At 39.5% G+C, this 18,570-nt stretch overlaps 1 protein-coding gene across 6 annotated transcripts in view; it reads left to right on the forward strand.

Moving 5' to 3' along the window:
* The window catches only part of PXDNL (peroxidasin like), a 429,117-nt gene that overhangs the window by 223,777 nt on the left and 186,770 nt on the right, over positions 1 to 18,570 (forward strand). For all 6 annotated transcript variants that reach the window (XR_015246688.1, XM_086695277.1, XM_086695273.1 and 3 more), the window contains one exon: positions 17,612 to 17,683. Coding sequence is in view for 5 of the 6 variants with exons in the window: in XM_086695277.1 (XP_086551403.1) it covers positions 17,612 to 17,683 (72 nt within the window). In the remaining variant the exon portion in view is untranslated. The remainder of the gene's footprint in view (positions 1 to 17,611; positions 17,684 to 18,570) is intronic.

Genomic DNA, 18,570 nt, shown 5'->3' on the forward strand with positions numbered 1-18,570 from the left:
TTTGGGAAATGGTGACAGACTCATCAAGTCATGTGAACTAAATATCCATGCATCATACTGGCCTTCTCCCAGTTCCTCTCCCACCGTATCTAATCAGTTGTAAGTACTGTAGGTTCTGCTTCAATGCTGCTCATATATTCCCTCCCTATCCATGCCCACCATGCCGACTTACATTTAATCCTTGTTACCCAACACCTTGACTGTGAGAAAACCTCATTTCTCTGTCCAAGGTCTTCCTCTTCTGTGTCTCTGAAAGACAATTAGTCAGCTATCTTTTTAAAAAATAAAGTTTCGGGGCAGCTGGGTGGCTCAGTCGGTTAAGTGTCCAAATTCAGCTCAGGTCATGACCTTGTGGTTCGTGAGTTCGAGCCGCACATTGGGCTCTGCGCTGACAGCTCGGAGCCTGAAGCCTGTTTCAGATTCTGTGTCTCCCTCTTTCTCTCTGCCCCTCCCCCGCTCGTGCTCTGTCTCTCTGTCTCTGAGAAATGAATAGACCTTAAAAAAAAATTTAAAAAAAAAGTTTCAATCACGCAGTTCTTCTAAGGGTCCTTCATTGGCTCCCCATTGCTGTTTGGGTGAAGTAAGATATAATGAGCACCATATACACTCTTACATCTTCAGCTTCTTCAAACCCTGTGCTCTGAAGTACCTGATGTGTTATATTTGATGGCTCCCTGAGTAGACGCCTTCAGGTCGTCTCTGAGTTACTGGATTATACTGGTGTTGTGGCTTCCTGTGATTCCTTCCTGTTCCCTGATTCTGGTACTGAGATCACTTCACAGATCTATTATTTGTTATCACCTACTATGTGTATGAACAGCATACAATATCACTAGTCTGTGAAACAATCCTGTATGCCTTTATGACCAGAAAAATGGACACAGAGTAAATTACTTTATCAGGGACACAAATGTGGGGATACTATGCCTTGTGAAGAATTAAAGGGGAACAAGAGGGGAACAAGGCATCTGTGGTAGGGGTAGGGGGGAGTAATACATGTTTCCAACCCTATGTGGCAGGTAGTGCCCTGATATACTGAGTGGAGTGGACTGGTCCACGTAGCAGGTATCCACTTGGAGGCATAGCTGCCTCTCCCTGCCTTGGTGAGTGAAAACCCATGTGTCCAAGGCCACGCATAAGCTCCATCCCTGCCGCCGTGGCCACTTTGTTCATGAGCCCATTGGGCAACGGCAGGAAGGAAAGGCTGCGGAAAGAGGCTGGCTAGTATCCACAGAATGGGGCATTTTATCCAATTGATTCTTTAATCCTCCTCTGCTGAGGTCATCCTTTGCTGGACATCCACATAGCACGCAAATATTTTTATGTGTTTTGCCATGTAGAAAGATATAGTCACTCATCTCTTTCAATTTCTTCTGTCACCCAATTTTCCAATCACGTTCCTTCCAAACATCTGGCCATCCGCTCAGATGATTTGCCATAGCCCATGAATTGGTACAAATTAGCATATCTGGCTTATCTCTCCTTCCAACCAAAGTGAACAACCCGTGTGCTGCTTGCAGTTCTTCCCACTGGGAGGGTTTTCCTTCACCACCGTCTTCAGGGATGTCCCAGAAGGGGGCTAGAGTGTGGCAACTCTGCACTTCTGGGTGGTGCCTGCATCCCGGGCAGAACCACGTGTAAACTAGGCCCGAGTTTCCTCTTTCTCTGCCAGTTGGTCTTAGGAAGCTCTCCATGAGGCCATAGCTACAGGCTGGGACAGAGAAGGTGGTAGAGCAAGAAGAGGAACCATGGGCATTTAGGTCACTTCTTTATGTCACTTGTTTTTGGCTTTAGGTCCTGCTTGGCCTTGATCGTGTATATGTCACCTCCATGTGAGGGTGGAGTGTTGCTGTACACATCCAGCTCTAGGGCTTGGTGGGTCAGATAACACCCAGCTCATGATGGACAGCTCAGATCACATGGTAACTTGGTGGCCCATGGATAAGCATTCGGTCTCTCTTTTTTTTTTTTTAATTTTTTTTTAACGTTTATTTATTTTTGAGACAGAGAGAGACAGAGCATGAACGGGGGGAGGGTCAGAGAGAGGGAGACACAGAATCCGAAACAGACTCCAGGCTCTGAGCTGTCAGCACAGAGCCCGACACGGGGCTCGAACCCACAGACTGCGAGGTCGTGACCTGAGCCGAAGTCAGCCGCTCAACCGACTGAGCCACCAAGGCGCCCCACATTCGGTCTCTTTTAAGGCTCAGTAGCAGGCCAAGAGCTGTTCTTCAAAAGGGAAAGTAGTTATTATATATTTTTTTAATTTTTAAATATTTATTCTTGAAAGAGAGTGAGAGAGTATGTAAGCAGGGAAGGGTCAGAGAGAGAGGAACATACAGAATTCTGAAGCAGGCTCCTGGCTCCGAGCTGTCGGCACAGAGGCCAATGTGGGGCTCGAACTCACGAACCACAAGGGCATGACCTGAGCTGAAGTTGGACGCTTAACCGACTGAGCCACCCAGGCGCCCCAGTTTTTTTTTTTTTTTTCAATTTTAGTTATATGTACTTTTATATTCTCAAGTTTTTATTTGGGTCTTTTTTTGTATTTTCTATTTGTTGGTTGAAACCTTATTTTTTTATTTCCAGCTTATTTGTGATTAGATACTGAAACATTTTTATGACTCCTAAGACATATATCACAGCATTCTAAAATCACTGTTGTCTTGCCGTTGGCATCTGTGTTAGTTTGCTAAGGCTGCCGTAACAAAGAACCACAGACTGGTGGCTTAAACAGGAGAAGTTTATCTTCTCAGAGTTCTGAAGGTCAGAAGTCCAAGATCAAGGGGTTGGCAGGGTTACTTTCTTTTAAGGTTCCCTCTCCTTGGCATGTAGATGGCTGTCTTCTGTCTGTCTTCCAGTGGTCTTTCCTCCATGCATATACGTATACACACACATGTCCTAATCTCTTGTTATAAGCATGCCAGTCAAATTGGATTAGGGCCCACCCTAATGACCTCATTTTACCTTAATTGCCTCCTTATAAAGGCCTTATAATCAAATAGAGTCACATTCTGAGGTATTGAAATTTAATATTTAATCGGGAGTGGAAGTGGGGCACGATTTAGCCCATAACGGCATTTATTTATTACGTTTTTTTTCACTCAGTTTGATATCTTCCTGGTTGTTACTATGGGGAGTCGTTTCTGGTTAAAACCTGGACCTTCTTGGGTATTACATTATGAGACTCTGGATCTTATTTACTCTGCTTTCGCTGACTGCTGCTCTGTTAGGGAAGGAAGGTGCCTTTTCATTGTCCAGTGGATGGAAGTTCAGGGTCACCAGTTGGCCTCCATGGATATCCCTGTGGTAGTGGGATTCCTTGTTACTTCTAGGCAGAGTTGGGAGTTGAGGTTTTCCACTGCACCTCTGCTGACGTGTTCCTCACTGGGAGGAGTGTACATGCTTCATTATCGCCCCCCACATGGCCTGCACTGACACCAAGTAGAGGGGGTGGCTTTGTTACTGCTTCATGGTGGTGAAATTACTGACTGTCCACCGGGCACCAGGGCCTGATGCCACCCCAATGGGGCACACGAGGGACAGCTCTTTACTGCTGGTTTGGGGTGGGGGGTAGAGACTTCCCAGGTGGTCTCTACTGTCAACTTGGGTGGGTTTCATTATTTTCACTCTTGGGGCCTGATGGGCCTGATGGAGGTGTTGGGCCTCATTTGAGCCTCACAAGGGTGGATGGAGGTCTAGCTCCTCGCTTGGCTCTCACTGGCATGGGTGGGGACGGGGCCATGGATTTTCTGTGGTGTTTGGCTGGAGTAGAGTGGTTCTTTCCCAGAAGTTTTCTGTTGTGGCAGACTTCCCCATTGCCTCATTAGTGTGAGTTTTTATTGCCTGCGTTCACTGACACGTCCTGGTTGTTGGATGTTCAGCTTCACATCTGGAACTACTGAGCAAAAAGAAAACCCAGAAAGTGACTGCTATGTTATTCGTCGTTCGTTTGCTCAGACCCCTGTGGATCTCTGCTGGGAAGAGGTTCAGGGCTTTTGCGGAGTCAGGTCTCCCAGCTGTCTTGCGTCAGCAGACTTCCTGGCCCTGTCCAGAATCAAGGGTTTGGAGCTCCTGGGCATCTGACTTCAGTGGGCCAGGGAATAAGTTTGGGAGTAGGGTGGACGTTGCCATTGCTATGAGTCCCTCCAGAATTCTCCACGGAGGACCCAGTCTGTCCCTCAAGTCCCAACCCAGGGTGCCTGGATGCTGAGACCCAGTGGCCTGTGCAAGAGCTCTTTCTCCTGCTTTCTTCTCCCTCAGGCATGAGGCCCTCACGGTGTGTTGGATACGACATGGCCTTGCCCACCAGGACATGTCAGGACAGCTTTTCTCCTCACTGTGCCCTTGATGTGGAAATTTGAATGTCGGTTACCATTAGATCCCATATGTGGGAGTAGGAGCTAGTATGTTTTCTCTCTTTTTTTTTAATTTTTAAAATGTTTTTATTTATTTTTGACACAGAGAGAGACAGAGCATGAACGGGGGAGGGGCAGAGAGAGAGGGAGACACAGAATCGGAAGCAGGCTCCGGGCTCCCAGCTGTCAGCACCGAGCCCGACGTGGGGCTCGAACTCACAGACTGTGAGATCATGACCTGAGCCAAAGTCGGATGCTTAACCTACTGAGCCACCCAGGCACCTCTAGTTTTTCTTTTTCTTTTTTAACAAAAAGAAAGGGATGCCTGGGTGGCTCAGTTGGTTAGGTGTCCGACTCTTGATCTTGGCTCAGGTCGTGCTCTCAGGGTTCGTGGGTTCGGCCCCGTGTTGGGCTCTGTGCTGAAGGCACAGAATTCTCTCTCTCTTGCTCTCTGCCCCTTCCCCACTCATTCTCTCTCTCTCTGTCTCTCTCTATCTCTGTCTGTCTCTCTCTCTCAAAATAAATAAACTTAAAAAAATAAAAAAACAGAAGAAATAGCTAATAATCACAACTCTCTAGTATATGATAAAATTCCTTTGTTTTTATTGTGGCAAAATATATATAACATAAAATTTACCATTTTAATAATTTTTAAGTGTACAATTCAGTGGCATTATGCACATATGCACAATGTTGTGCAACCATAAGTATTTTCCATTTCCGGAACTTTGTCATCATCCCAAATAGAAACTCTGTACCCGTTAGACAATTACGTCCCATTTTTCCCTCTTCTCAGGCCCTGCAAATCTCTATTCTACTTATGTCTCTATAAATTGGCCTATTCTAAGTACCTCATATAAATGGAATAATTCAATATTTATACTTTTGTGTCTGGCTTCTTTCACTTAATATGATGTTTTCAAGGTTCATCCATGTTATTGTATATGTGTTATCTAAAAATATATATGTTTAAATGTGTACTTATTTATTTTGAGAGAGAGAAAGAGTGCAAGAGCAGGGGAGGGGCAAAAAGAGAGGGAGAGTGAGGATCCTAAGCAGGCTCCCCACTGTCAGCAAGGAGCCCACTGCAGGGCTCAAACTCACAAGCCCTAAGGTAAGCGTCAAGTCAGATGCTTCTTAAACAACTGAGCCACCCAGGTGCCCCTAAAAATATTTTTTACAATCTGTGAAAATGGTTCTGAGCTGACGATTGTGTGCTTGGAGTTTGTCTTTAGCGATATTATAATACATATAATACTGTATTATAATACGTATAATACAATAAGACCTTGGTTTGTGAGCATAATCTGTTGTGGAATCATGCTTGTAATCCAAAACACTTGTATATCAAAGTGAATTTCCCCAAATGAAATAATGGAAACTCAGATTTGTTCTACATCCTAGAAATATTCATATAAAAATGATTAAAAACCTGTAATATACAAAATAATAAAGAAAATATAAAATACAAAAGAAAAATAGGGGTGCCTGGGTGGCTCAGTCAGTTAAGCATCCTACTTTGGCTCAGGTCATGATCTCACGGTTCTTGAGTTCGAGCCCCATGTGGGGCTCTGTACTGACAGCTCAGAGCCTGGAACCTGCTTTGGATTCTGTGTCTCCCTCTCTCTCTGCCCCTCCCCCACTCATGCTTTCTCTCTCTCTCTCTCTCTCTCTCTCTGTCTCAAAAATGAATGAAAAACATTAAAAAAAAAAGGGGGGTGCCTGGGTGACTCAGTCGGTTAAGCGTCTGACTTCAGCTCAGGTCATGATCTCACAGTGCGTGAGTTCGAGCCCCGCATCGGGCTCTGTGCTGACAGCTCAGAGCCTGGAGCCTGCTTCGGATTCTGTGTCTCGCTCTCTCTCTGCTCCTCCCCTGCTCATGCTCTGTCTCTCTCTGTCTCAAAGATAAATAAAAACATTTAAAAAAAAATAAAAAAAAAAAAAGAAAAGTGAACAAATTAACCTGCACTTACGTTTGGAAACCTTCGTGGCTGGTGTGAAGGAGATAAGAGAGAGGAGGGTTATTGTGTAGGACGACTTTCACTATTAGTGAGAGGAGCATTGTATACACTGGCATGGGTGTTGACTACAGTAACAATAAACTCTTGTCATATACTGTACTTAGTGTGACTGGCAATAAGGCAGCAGAGGAAAGGGTCTCTATCTGCAGGCAGCCTGACCTAGAAGGAAGCAACGCATTCCTAAGCTTACTCTTGTCTGCAAAAAGCCAAGGACTGTCCACAGGTGCTAAAGTGACAAAAAAGACACTAGTGCCAATTGTGGGCACCTTCCAACATTGTGAGAAATCACTGATTTCTGCCAAACACTGTGGCCTGGGAGCGAGCATCCGAGCATGGGAGACGATCATCCACCATCCTGCAGTGAAAGAGAGAGAGAGAGAGAGCGAGAGCGAGAAGAACCATTGGCTCAGTTGTGATCATGTGACATTCAGCGTCACGTACTACTCGTATTGCAAGACATTGCTCCTTTAGTAGAAATGTTTACTCCTCTTGTGGAACGCTCGCAGAACAAGTTACTCGCAGTCCAAGGTTTTGCCCTACTTTCTTTCCAAAATGAATAAATATTGATGAAAAATGATGATTAAGCTCTTGGCCCTAGTTGTTGTAGAACTGAAATAAATTTGTTATTGAAAGCCAGACTTGAATTTCAAACGCAGATATCTCTGGAATACTTAGCACATGTTAATAAATAGAACTTTACTTTCAGTAATTTAAATTATCTGGCAAATTTTTTTTTAAAAGGACAGAGATAAATGATGATATAATTTTTTATTGTCATTTTTCTATGACTGTTTCTGAGTTTTGGAATATTATAAATCATTACCTTTGAAATCATGCAGAACACAGTTTTAGAGTATGGAAGAAACTTTAGTTTTTCCCCCATGTGGTAAGAATAGATGTGGCTTCCGCAGGAACTTTGCCCATTTAAAGACTTTTGCACATGCGTTGTTTCAGTTATACAACAAACCTACTGCTTGACTCTAATTCTCGTTTGAATGTTAGAATTACATAATGAGTAAAATGCGATACTATAGTGTGAGTATACACTGTTGTTAGTAGAGAAACACATTTAAAAAGTGGGGAAATGGCTTCTAATGGTGGTAATTTTTAAAAATAAAAAGCTCCAGGTTTGTTGGGTTTTCATGTTGCTCAAGACACTGGGAAGAATGCAGAGACAAGGAGGATGAGGAGATAGAAAGATAGAAAAAAAAAGAGGGTTTTCTTTTTCTTTCTACTCTTTTATTTTTTTTTTATTTAAAAAAAATTTTATTTCAACGTTTATTTATTTTTGGGACAGAGAGAGACAGAGCATGAATGGGGGAGGGGCAGAGAGAGGGAGACACAGAATCGGAAACAGGCTCCAGGCTCCGAGCCATCAGCCCAGAGCCGACGCGGGGCTCGAACTCACGGACCACGAGATCGTGACCTGGCTGAAGTCGGACGCTTAACTGACTGCGCCACCCAGGCGCCCCGCTACTCTTTTATTTTAAACATAATATCAGTTTAGTCTTTGTTGGTTGCAATAGAGCAAAATAAATAAACAATGAAACTGCTCAGAGGGGCTTATAACTTGTAGAGGTACTTCTGGCATCAGGCCTGGTTTGATCCAGTGGCTCAAAGGGTTACAGAGGGTTTTGTTTCTTTGCATCTCTCAAGTGGGCCATCTCTTAGGTCTCGTCCATCCAGAAGCCCTACCTGGTGGACCTTGGAAGCTCCATGTTTCCCTTTTGACTTAGCAAGATTTCTGTTCGGACTCGTAACACCACCTTCTGCGGGGAAAAGGATGGGTCTGTTCTGTTGACCCATGAGTAAAATAGAGGAAGCATTTTTGATACATGAGAAGCTTAGCAACATCCCCTCTTGTTTCACTAGTTCAGGTCCTTCCCTGAACCAGTCACAGTGGCTGGAAGAATGGAATGAGTCCCTGACTTTATGACCCTGGAGCTGGGTATAAGCAGCATAACTAAGACACAGGAAGTGAGTCCATCAGCTATCCCCGAGGCTTTTCAGAGCTGCTGTGAGAAGGAAGCAGGTGGGTACCGGGTGGCAAAACCATCTTCAAATTCTTGTACCATTTTCTGTAAGCATCCAAACACATTAGTTATTAGGCAAATATCTTAACTTTTTCAGAGAAACTGTCTCAGGTCAGGTTTTGAAGAAGTTTTATGATGATGTATCTCTTGATTTATTACTGAGGAAAAATATGGCTTTATAAAATTAAATTAGTTTTCAGCTTTAATGGAGCAATTATTTGTATTTCGAACTTCTATGTCTTACTCAAATAGAGTAATCTTTTAAAAATGTTTAAAATAGCTTATTGGTTTGAAACATTATGATTAATGCATATGATAATAAAAATAATCTCATAATGCGTTCAGCAGTCCCAAAAGTTTAAAGTTAATGCTATTCTTAAAAAAATTTTTTAAGTTTATTTATTTTTTGAGAGAGAGACAGAGAGAGGGAGAGAGGGGGAGAGAGAGAGAGAGAGAGAGAGAGAGGGAGAGAACGTGAGCAGGAGAGGGGCAGAGAGAAAGAATCTCAAGCAGGTTCTCCACTGTCAGCAAGGAGCCCAATGCAGGGCTTAAACTCATGAGCCATAAGATCATGACCTGAACCGAAATCAAGAGTTGGATGCTTAACCGACTGAGCCACCCAGGTGCCCCCGGTTAATGCTGTTTTTGGATAGCAATTCCCATCTTGGACTAACGCCTCATCCTTCCTTAAAGGGCTATTAATTGATACTAAGTTGTCTTACTTTTTTAAGTAAATAGAATTTTATTTGCCTTTGTAGAGGCCCACACAGTTGTCATGTTTGCTTAAAAATATATATATGTTTTATCTCTGTGTCTGCATCATAAAATACTTGAAAGAGCTAAAATGTGCATGTAATTTTATGTTATAAACATCCTAATGCTTTTTATGTCCTTTCAACATTTTAATTTGAAAAGTTGTAAGCAATAGAAAAGTTTGAATACCTGACATATCCTCCGTCTAAAAACTAATTAAAAATTGCACTTACTTTATATATTTTTATGCATAATACATTTTTACTAAACCATATGAAAATAATGTAAACACACTGTACAAGTCATACTTTCATACTGAACAGCTATTTACTTCAGTTACTATTACCTGATAAATATTGTCAACAAATAGAAAATCGTTACATAAACAGATACTAATACAACTGTATCAGTAACCATTTATGTGAATGGTGTAAATACAGCAATTAAATGAAAGACACTATTTGAATGGATTTAAAAAAAAAACAAACAATTATATGTATCTGCAAACACCCCCCCCCCACCCCTTTACATTTAAAACACATAGAGATGAAAAGTAAGGCCATGGAGAGAGTTGTACCATGCTAACACAAAAGAAAATTATAGAAGCTATATTAATTTCAGGTAAAGCAGACTTTAGGACAAGAAAAATTATAAGGGATAAAGGGCATCATTGCCTAATGATAAAGGAGGTTGATTCTCTAAGAAGACGTACAAGTCCTTAATGTATATGCACCTAACAATAGAACATCATATTTTGAGGCAAAAACTGATAGAACTGAAAGGAGAAATAGACTAATCCATTCTTATAAGTTGGAGATGTTAACACCTCTCTATATGTAAGTGACAGATCGATCAGGCAGAAAATGAGTAAGGACACAGTTGGGCTGAATATCACCATCAGTCAACTGCATCTAATAGACATTTGTAGAATACTCCATCCAACAGCAGAATAAACATTCTTCTCAAGTTCACATGGAGCATTTACCAAGATAGACTATATTTTAGGCCATAAAACACATCTCAGCAAGTTTAAAATGATAGAAGTCATTCAGAATATGTTCTCAGACAATAACGACTTTAAACTAGGAATCAATAACAGAGAGATAGTTGGACTCTTCCACGGTATGTGAAGGTTAGACAACAAATTTCTACATAAGACATAGTTCAAATGTCCACCGACTGATGAATGGATAAAGATGTGGTGTATATGTGTATATGTATATATACACACAATAGGATATTACTCAGCCATCAAAAAGAACAAAATCTTGCCATTTGCAGTGACATGGATGGAGCTAGAGAGTAGTATGCTAAGTGAAATAAGTCAGTCAGAGAAAGACAAATACCATATTATATTACTCATATGTGGAATTTAAAAAGCAAAACAGATGAGTAAATAATAAAAGAGAGGCAAAGCAAGAAACAAGACCCTTAACTATGGAGAACAATGTGATGGTTGCCAGAGGGGAGGTGGGTGTAGGCTGAGTTAAATAGGTGATGGGCATTAAAGAGTGCACTTGTGATGAGCACCAGGTGTTTTATGTGAGTGTAAATTGTACCCTTGAAGCTAATGTAACACTGTATGTTAGCTAACTGGAATTTAAATAAAACTTTTTAAAAACATTTAAAAAATGAAAAAATAAGACATAGTTCAGAGAAGTTTCAAGACAACTTAAAAATATTTTGAACTGAATGAAAATGAAAACACAAATTATCAAAATTTGAAGAATTCCGTGAGAACGGTACTTAATGGAAATTTATAGCATCGAATGCATATTTTAGAAAAGAAGATCTAAAGTCAATAATCTAAGCTTCCACCTTAAGAAACTAAAGAAAGAAGAGTAATATAAACTTAAAGCAAGCAGAAGAAAAGGAGTAATAAAAATAGAGCAGAAATCAGTGATCCTAATGGCAAAACCAGATGACATTTTAAGAAGGGAACTAATATCTCTCATAAACATAAATGCAAAAGTCTTGAACCAAATGTTAGCTCCTCAGATCCAACAATGTACACCCAAATCACATGTGAATTGTCTCAGGTGTATAAGACTGGTTCAACACTTGAAAATCAATAAGTATAATCCATCACATCAACAGGATAGAGAGGAAACATCCTATAATCACATAAATAGATGCAGAAAAAGCACTTGACCAAGTTTGACACCCATAATAAAAATTCAACACCCTTAATAAATCTCTGAACAAACCAGGGATAGAGGAACTTACTCAGCTTGATAAAGAACTGTACAAAAATCCCTACAGCTCACAGATAATAATGAAAAACGAGATGATCCCCCCCCTAAGATTGGTGATAAAGGCAAGGATGTTGCCTGTTACTACTCCTACTTAACCACCACCCTGGAAGTTCCAGCTAATGCAATTAAGACAAGAAAAGAAAATAAAAGGTATACAGATTTGGAAGGAAGAAACAGAATTGTATTTGTTCTCAGATGACATGACTATTTGTGTAGAAAACCCCAAAGAATCAACAGAAAAACTCCTGGAACTAATAAGCAATTATAGCAGGGTTGCAAGATGCTAGGTTAATACACAAGTCAATTGCTTTCCTATATACCAGCCAGTGGGAGACTATTCAAGCTAACTCCTTTGTTCTTTGGAATGATCCCATTAAACTTTGAGTCCTTTTTTTTTATTGCTTCCAGTGAAGGATTGTATGTTATATACTTATGCTGCCGCAGACCTGGAAGCAGCCATTCCTTCAAATAGCTTGATTAGTTCTGGTGGAAAATAGCATTTGAAAATAAGATCTGAATGCCAAGTGTCTTTATTAGGACATTAACTGTAGGATTTTTGAGGGAGCGGAAGAAGGTTTTTTTTTTTTTAAATTGTGATTTTATATTTATATGAATATAATCTAACAAATTGGTGCAGCCACTATGGAAAACAGTACGGGGGTACCTCAAAAAATTAAAAATAGAACTACCATTCTCAGTTTTGGGTGTATATCCGAAGGAATTGGCCTCAGGATCTTGAAGGCTGATTTTTCTTAATTTCTCACTTCAACACTTGTATATCATTTTTCTTAGAGTGATAATCTTTATACATACTAATATTATTCTTTTTTTTTAATTTTTTTTTCAACGTTTATTTATTTTTGGGACAGAGAGAGACAGAGCATGAACGGGGGAGGGGCAGAGAGAGAGGGAGACACAGAATCGGAAACAGGCTCCAGGCTCTGAGCCATCAGCCCAGAGCCCGACGCGGGGCTCGAACTCACGGACCGTGAGATCGTGACCTGGCTGAAGTCGGACGCTTAACCGACTGCGCCACCCAGGCGCCCCCATACTAATATTATTCTTCAAAATCTTGGTGCTAATTGATTTTATCTTATAATTAATATTCTTTGCAATTTAAATAGCCATATAGCTAAAAAATTAAACCCACTATGTTTAAGATTTCTTTTCATTTCCTTTTTTTTTCAATAGAAAATATTCTACACACTGTAAAGTTGGAGCAGTTTGGTAACACCTACCTGAAAAAAAATTTCTCTGTGTTTTTCTGTTATCAGTTTTGTAGACCGTAAGGTCAGTTGTTTTTCTATTTTTTACTTCATGTTAACTTTGCATTTTATTTTGTATTTAATCACGTATTTAAATGTGTTAATTATTAACGTGGTTAGAAATTTTAATTACATAACAAAATATATTCAAGAAGACTTGTTTACAACCTTTTTTTCTTCACTTACTGCCTACCCACCCCCTTGTACATAATAGCCCTAGTAGTTGGTTTCTGGTTTACTATACCTGTGTTTTTTAATGCAAAAGTAATATATATATATATATATATGTTTATTATATAGAATATATAAATTGAAAAATATATATATTCTTTATGCCAAAATAAATATATATGTTTACCATATGTTTGTTATATATAATATATTGTAATATATATATTACATATTCTTACTCTTAATTTTTTTAAATGTTTATTTTTGAGAGAGAGGGAGGAAGAGAGAGAGCATAATTGGGGGACAGGCAGAGAGAGAGGGAGACAGAGAATCTCAAGCAGGCTCCATGCTGTCAGCACAGAGCCCCAGGTGGGCCTCCAACTCACGAACCATGAGCTCACGACCTGAGCCGAAGCCAAGAGTTGGACGCTTAACCACTGAGCCACCCAGGCACCGCATGTTATAACATATATATTACATCTTCTTATTCTTAATTGTTTTTTGTGTAAAAATAAACAATCAAATTATACAATATGTGGAAGGTTTTGGTTTTTTTGTTTTCACCTAATAAATACTAGACATCACTGTATAGACTTTCATAGAGGGCTTTCTCATCTTTTAAGGCTTCATTGTTCTCCGTGATGTGACTCTACCATATTTTATTCAGTCAGATCCTACTGATAAACATTGAATAGTCTTCAGTGATTTTCTTTTTTAAAAGATTATCAAATCTTGTGTATATGCCATTTTTTTTGTAGAGGAATATCTTTAGTTCGAGAAGTCGGATTACTGTGTCAGAAGGTAAACATCTATTCAATTTTTGCACGTATTGCTAAATTCCATTCCCTAAGGGCTGTGCTATGACGCATCACCGCTAGCAATGCACAAGAGGGCCTGTTTCCATACAATCTCAGCAACAGGTCAGGTTGACACAATGGAGGACTTTTTTCTTCAGGGTGAAAGGTTAGAAAGGATATCTCAGTATCGTTTTAATTTGCGTTTGATCTTAGGAGTGCAGTTTAATATCTTTTCACGTGTTTGAATCGGTTTTATGTGTGCTAAATGTATGCTATCCGTAATGGCTTTTGCCCATTTTATGATTGAAAATTTGTTTTTCTTCTCAAATGTTAATCTTTCTGTGGTAATAGCTCTCAAAATTTTCTCTTTCTTTTTTGACTTGGATATGCAATTTTTTGCCAAGTGACATTTTATTATTTAAAAAATATTATTTTTGAATTGTTTCTGGATTATGAGTCACAGTTGGAAGATCTTCCACCATTCCATTAGTAAAAGAATTCATTGTTGAGCACCTGGGTGGCTCGGGCAGTTGAACGATGCACTCTTGATTTGGGCTCAGATCACGAATTTATGGTCCTGGGATTGAGCCCTGCATGGGGCTCTGCACTGAGCATATGGAGCCTGCTTAAGATTCTCTCCCTCCCTCTGCTCCTCTCCCCCACTCATGAGCTCTCTCTCTCTCTCAAAAAAATAAAATAAAGTAAAATAATTTTAAAAAGAAATAATTCATTTTTTTTCTCAACACCTATTACTTGAAAATGAATCTGTATTATATTCTAAATTTATATATATAGTTCTACAGCTAAACCTTTTATTTTGTTTTCCCCATGGGACTATTTGTGTGCCAACATCACACTGGTTTAATTATAGAGGTTTTATTGAGTTTCCTAAATATATGTTATAGCCTGTCTCCTCGTTGAACTTCTTAATTAGGGTGTATCTAGCTTATTTGTTTACTTTTCCATAGAAACATTAGAATCAGCTTATTCACCTATGTAAAATTGTGTTGAGGGTGCCTGGGTGGCTCAGTCGGCTGAGCATTCGACTCTTGATTTTGGCTCAGGTCATCCGACTGAGCCACCCAGTCACCCTAAGGCCATTGATATCATAGGTTCATTTTATAGTTTGTAATCTTACTAAATTCTCTTAATGTTTTGGTAATAATTTTGGGATTGATTATTTTACAATTTCCAGTCATACAATCATGGTATCTGGAAATGAAGATAGCAATCAGTATGGGTTTTCTCCAGTATTTTAGATGATAATCACAAATATTGCTCCATAGAACTATTAAATGGTGAGTTCAGTTGCATGTAATTTTGCATTGATATTCAAATATGAGTTTATTGTTTTCTTGTGCAATTTTCCTCAAGTTTAGATACTAACGTTTGATTCAAATGACAGGTGATTAAATATGAGGTTAGAGAGAACTTTGGATGGCTTATTTCTTAGTTCAAGACCATTGCCCTCCTGCTGAGAGAGTGAAGTACAATTTGTTTAGTTAATACAGCCTCTTTTTGGTGCGTCTTCGGATTCTATGATGTTATCTTATTTTGGTAAGACTTTTTGGCTTCTTCCTTCTTTCCATGGAATACCACTCCTCCACAAGATGCCTCGCTACTTTGAGGTGCCCCCCCCATTCACTTTCCTGGCCCCTTTCTGTCAATTCCCAGGAACTAGGGCTCTGCTTCCCCAGGACTGACAGGTTCTCATCAGGTTGGTACTCTCTCAGCGTTCCTGTTCCACGCCCTCCTCCCATCTCTCTCATCTGTAAAATCCTACCTGACACTTTTCTGCAAAGCAGCCTCTGGAGCTCACTTTGCTGATGTTAGTATTTTCTCTACTTAAATGTAAATTGAAGTGACTAATTTTCTGTTTCTCCTAGTGATTTGTTTTTTCCTCTTAGCTGATTTTCAGGATGTATGGACAGATTCAAATTCAGGCTACCATTATCCCACAGGAAGCTGGAAGTTCTCTTGCTGGTGTTAACCTAAGTAGCAGTGTTTCTTGAATGTATACTTTATTGTTTTAATCAACATGTGTGGATCTAACAACAGAAGTTCTGTTTCTTTTTTTTTTTTTCCTACTATTATTTGGTCACCTTTACAGTATCATTTTCTATGAAAGATGAATCTAAAAGGAATCTGTGTATATGATATAAAATTTTATGGGCAGTTTTCAGTTTTGAGGCTCCTCAACAAATATTTGATAATTTAGTTTAATTTTTATGAGGCAGTTGATCATTTTTAATGTGATAATAGCAGAAACCTATTTAAGACTTTACATGCCTCTGTACAGAGATTGGATCAATTTTTTTTTTTTAATGCCTCAAGATGTGATCTCTGAAAAGTAATGTGGTTCCTTGACATTCTGATAGTCGGAGGGTCCTTTACAGGGAGGGATATCTGAATCCTTTGGAATAAGTTTACAACATACTTTTATCTGGTCTATAGCCCTGGAATAGAAGTTTTCAACTTTACCGTATATTATTATCATCTGTGGAGTTTTGAAGAATCCCAGTGCCAATTCCATCTGCCAGACCCATTATTAAATCAGAATTTGCAGAGGCATGCTCCCAGATACCAGCACAAGGCCTGAGACAGAGCTCAAAATGATGTCTTAGAAATGTTATCGATTCATATACCCATACACTGATTCACATACAACCACAGTTGAGAACCAGTGGTGGTTTTTGAGACCACAGCTCAATGCTGCTTATCAGCCAGTTAAAGAAACATGGTTCTAGAAGGTTCTTTTTCTTGCCATCCTCACATGTAGCTATATTTTTGAGATTTGGGGTCAAAGCAAGATCTTCCGTGGTATCAAATAACGCCAAGGAAATCTCTCCAGTTAGACATAACTCTCCACCAGTCACTACTGCTCTGAAAAACTTATAGGAGTTCTAATCTGTGGGAAGGGAAAGTAATTTGGAACTTCCAAAGTTTCAGTAAGCAAGTTTTGGAAAAGCAATTTCTTTTTCATTTTCAACTAGAATTGTGATTTCTATGGTTTGTATGGAGATAGATTGCCTCAGAATCAACTGGGAAACTTGTTAAAAATGCAGTTTCCTAGACGTCACCCCAAGAGAATTGGATTGAGTAAGTTTTGGGGCAAGCTCAGGACCCAGTGTGTTTTACAAAACACCAGAGGATTCTGATGCAGGCACAATCACAGTGACCTCTAACCTAGGCAGGGGCACATTGCACAGGAACTTGACGGAACGTTTCAGGAATTCTGATTGCCTCGGATCCTCAGAGGCGCAAGTAGGAATGATCCGGGTTTCGCTTTCATGACATCCACAAAAATCAAAGAGATTTGAAAATGAAATAACTTTGCCATCCCGTAGTTGAAGAAAAAAGGACGTAGTGCTTACGTGTTACATAAATTTGTTCTCATCAAGCCTTTTGGCCAGATTAGTTACATCCTCCTATCTGTAAATCCATTCACAGTATCCTTTCCTGTAGGTTTTCAGCAGCAGCAGTGACAGAACCAAAATACCTCTTGTGGATCTGTTAATATGTGTTTATCCCCCTTCAGAAGAATCCTGTGATATTTGCCAGCTTGACGAATGTAACTCTTAGTTCAATATATTCTGTATGATAGAATAGATGGGAAAAAATTGTTCTAGACAAACATTTCTTTTCCTCAGAGAAGTTGCTACCCAATACATGTGACCTCATTCGTCAGAATTTTTTACAATCACGCTAAGTTTTAGAATTTAAGGCAGTGATTCTTAATATTTTGGATCAAGGAGCTCTGAGAATCTGAGAGCCTTGGAACTGTCTTACCCAGATATCTGAACATATTTAAATGAAATCAAAGTTTCCATTTATTTTTAGAGAATCTGTGAACATCCCAAAGCTCTTTAGAGCCACATTGGAGTTTAAAAAGTCCTGATATAAGATATGTGGTATTTACATGAATTTAGAATTTAATAGGATTTGTTATGGTTTTCAGGTATCTGTACAAGAATGAAATTCATGCCCTCGACAAGCAAACCTTTAAAGGACTCAGATCCTTGGAACAGCTGTAAGTAATAAAAACTTCTTTCTTGAATCATTGATGGTTGCCGTTCGAGTGGAAGTTCTTTTAATGCCATTATGTGATAGTTGAGCAATTATTTTAAGCTTTGTCATGCAGCTCGAATGATTGAATATTCTGTCATCAGTTGGATAAAAATCAGAATGTATGATGGAGTTGGCATGAGGGCAGGAAGACAGAGCCCAGCTGGAATCCCAGCTCCTGCATTTATTAGTGGTGTGCTATTGGGCAAGTTGCCTTCCCTGAATTTCTGTTTCCAAATCTCGGGAATAAAGATATTCCTGCTGCGAAGATTAAGATATTCCATGCAAAGACTCTAGCTGATCATATGACACAAAATAGGCATTTCACAGAAGGTAATTGATAGCTGTGATTATTTATTAATTTATCAAGCTCATAGACATTTAACTGATATGGGAATTCCCAGAGCATGACGTCTAACCCCTCATGTGACAAATTAATGACCAAATCCGATGTTAATTAAATGACTTGCCTCAGGTTAAAAGATCTACAACCCAGATCTCCTGATTGTTATCCTCGTGCACTTTTCACATGTGACGCCCTACGGCTGGTTTCAAAGAGTTTGAAATCTCATAAACTGTAGGTTCACCTTTCAGAATTTCAGTGTGAAATAAGAATTTTCGGTATGAAAAAGTCATGATATATAGTTACACTGCTACCGACTGGCCATTTGATATATTATTCAGATATTTCTCTCAATTATTAGTGTCTGTGACGCAAAATCTAGTTAGATATTTGAAGAGGTTTTGCCTCATTCTTGACAAGCTACGTGATATTTCGTCAGCTTAGAGATATACAATGCTCTTTGATTTTTAATTAATACGACTCTTAAATACCAGAAGCTTTTGACTCTG

The sequence above is a fragment of the Puma concolor genome, chromosome F2, assembly GCF_028749965.1.
Source record: "Puma concolor isolate L17-30 chromosome F2, mPumCon1.1.hap2, whole genome shotgun sequence".
Lineage (NCBI taxonomy): Eukaryota > Metazoa > Chordata > Mammalia > Carnivora > Felidae > Puma > Puma concolor.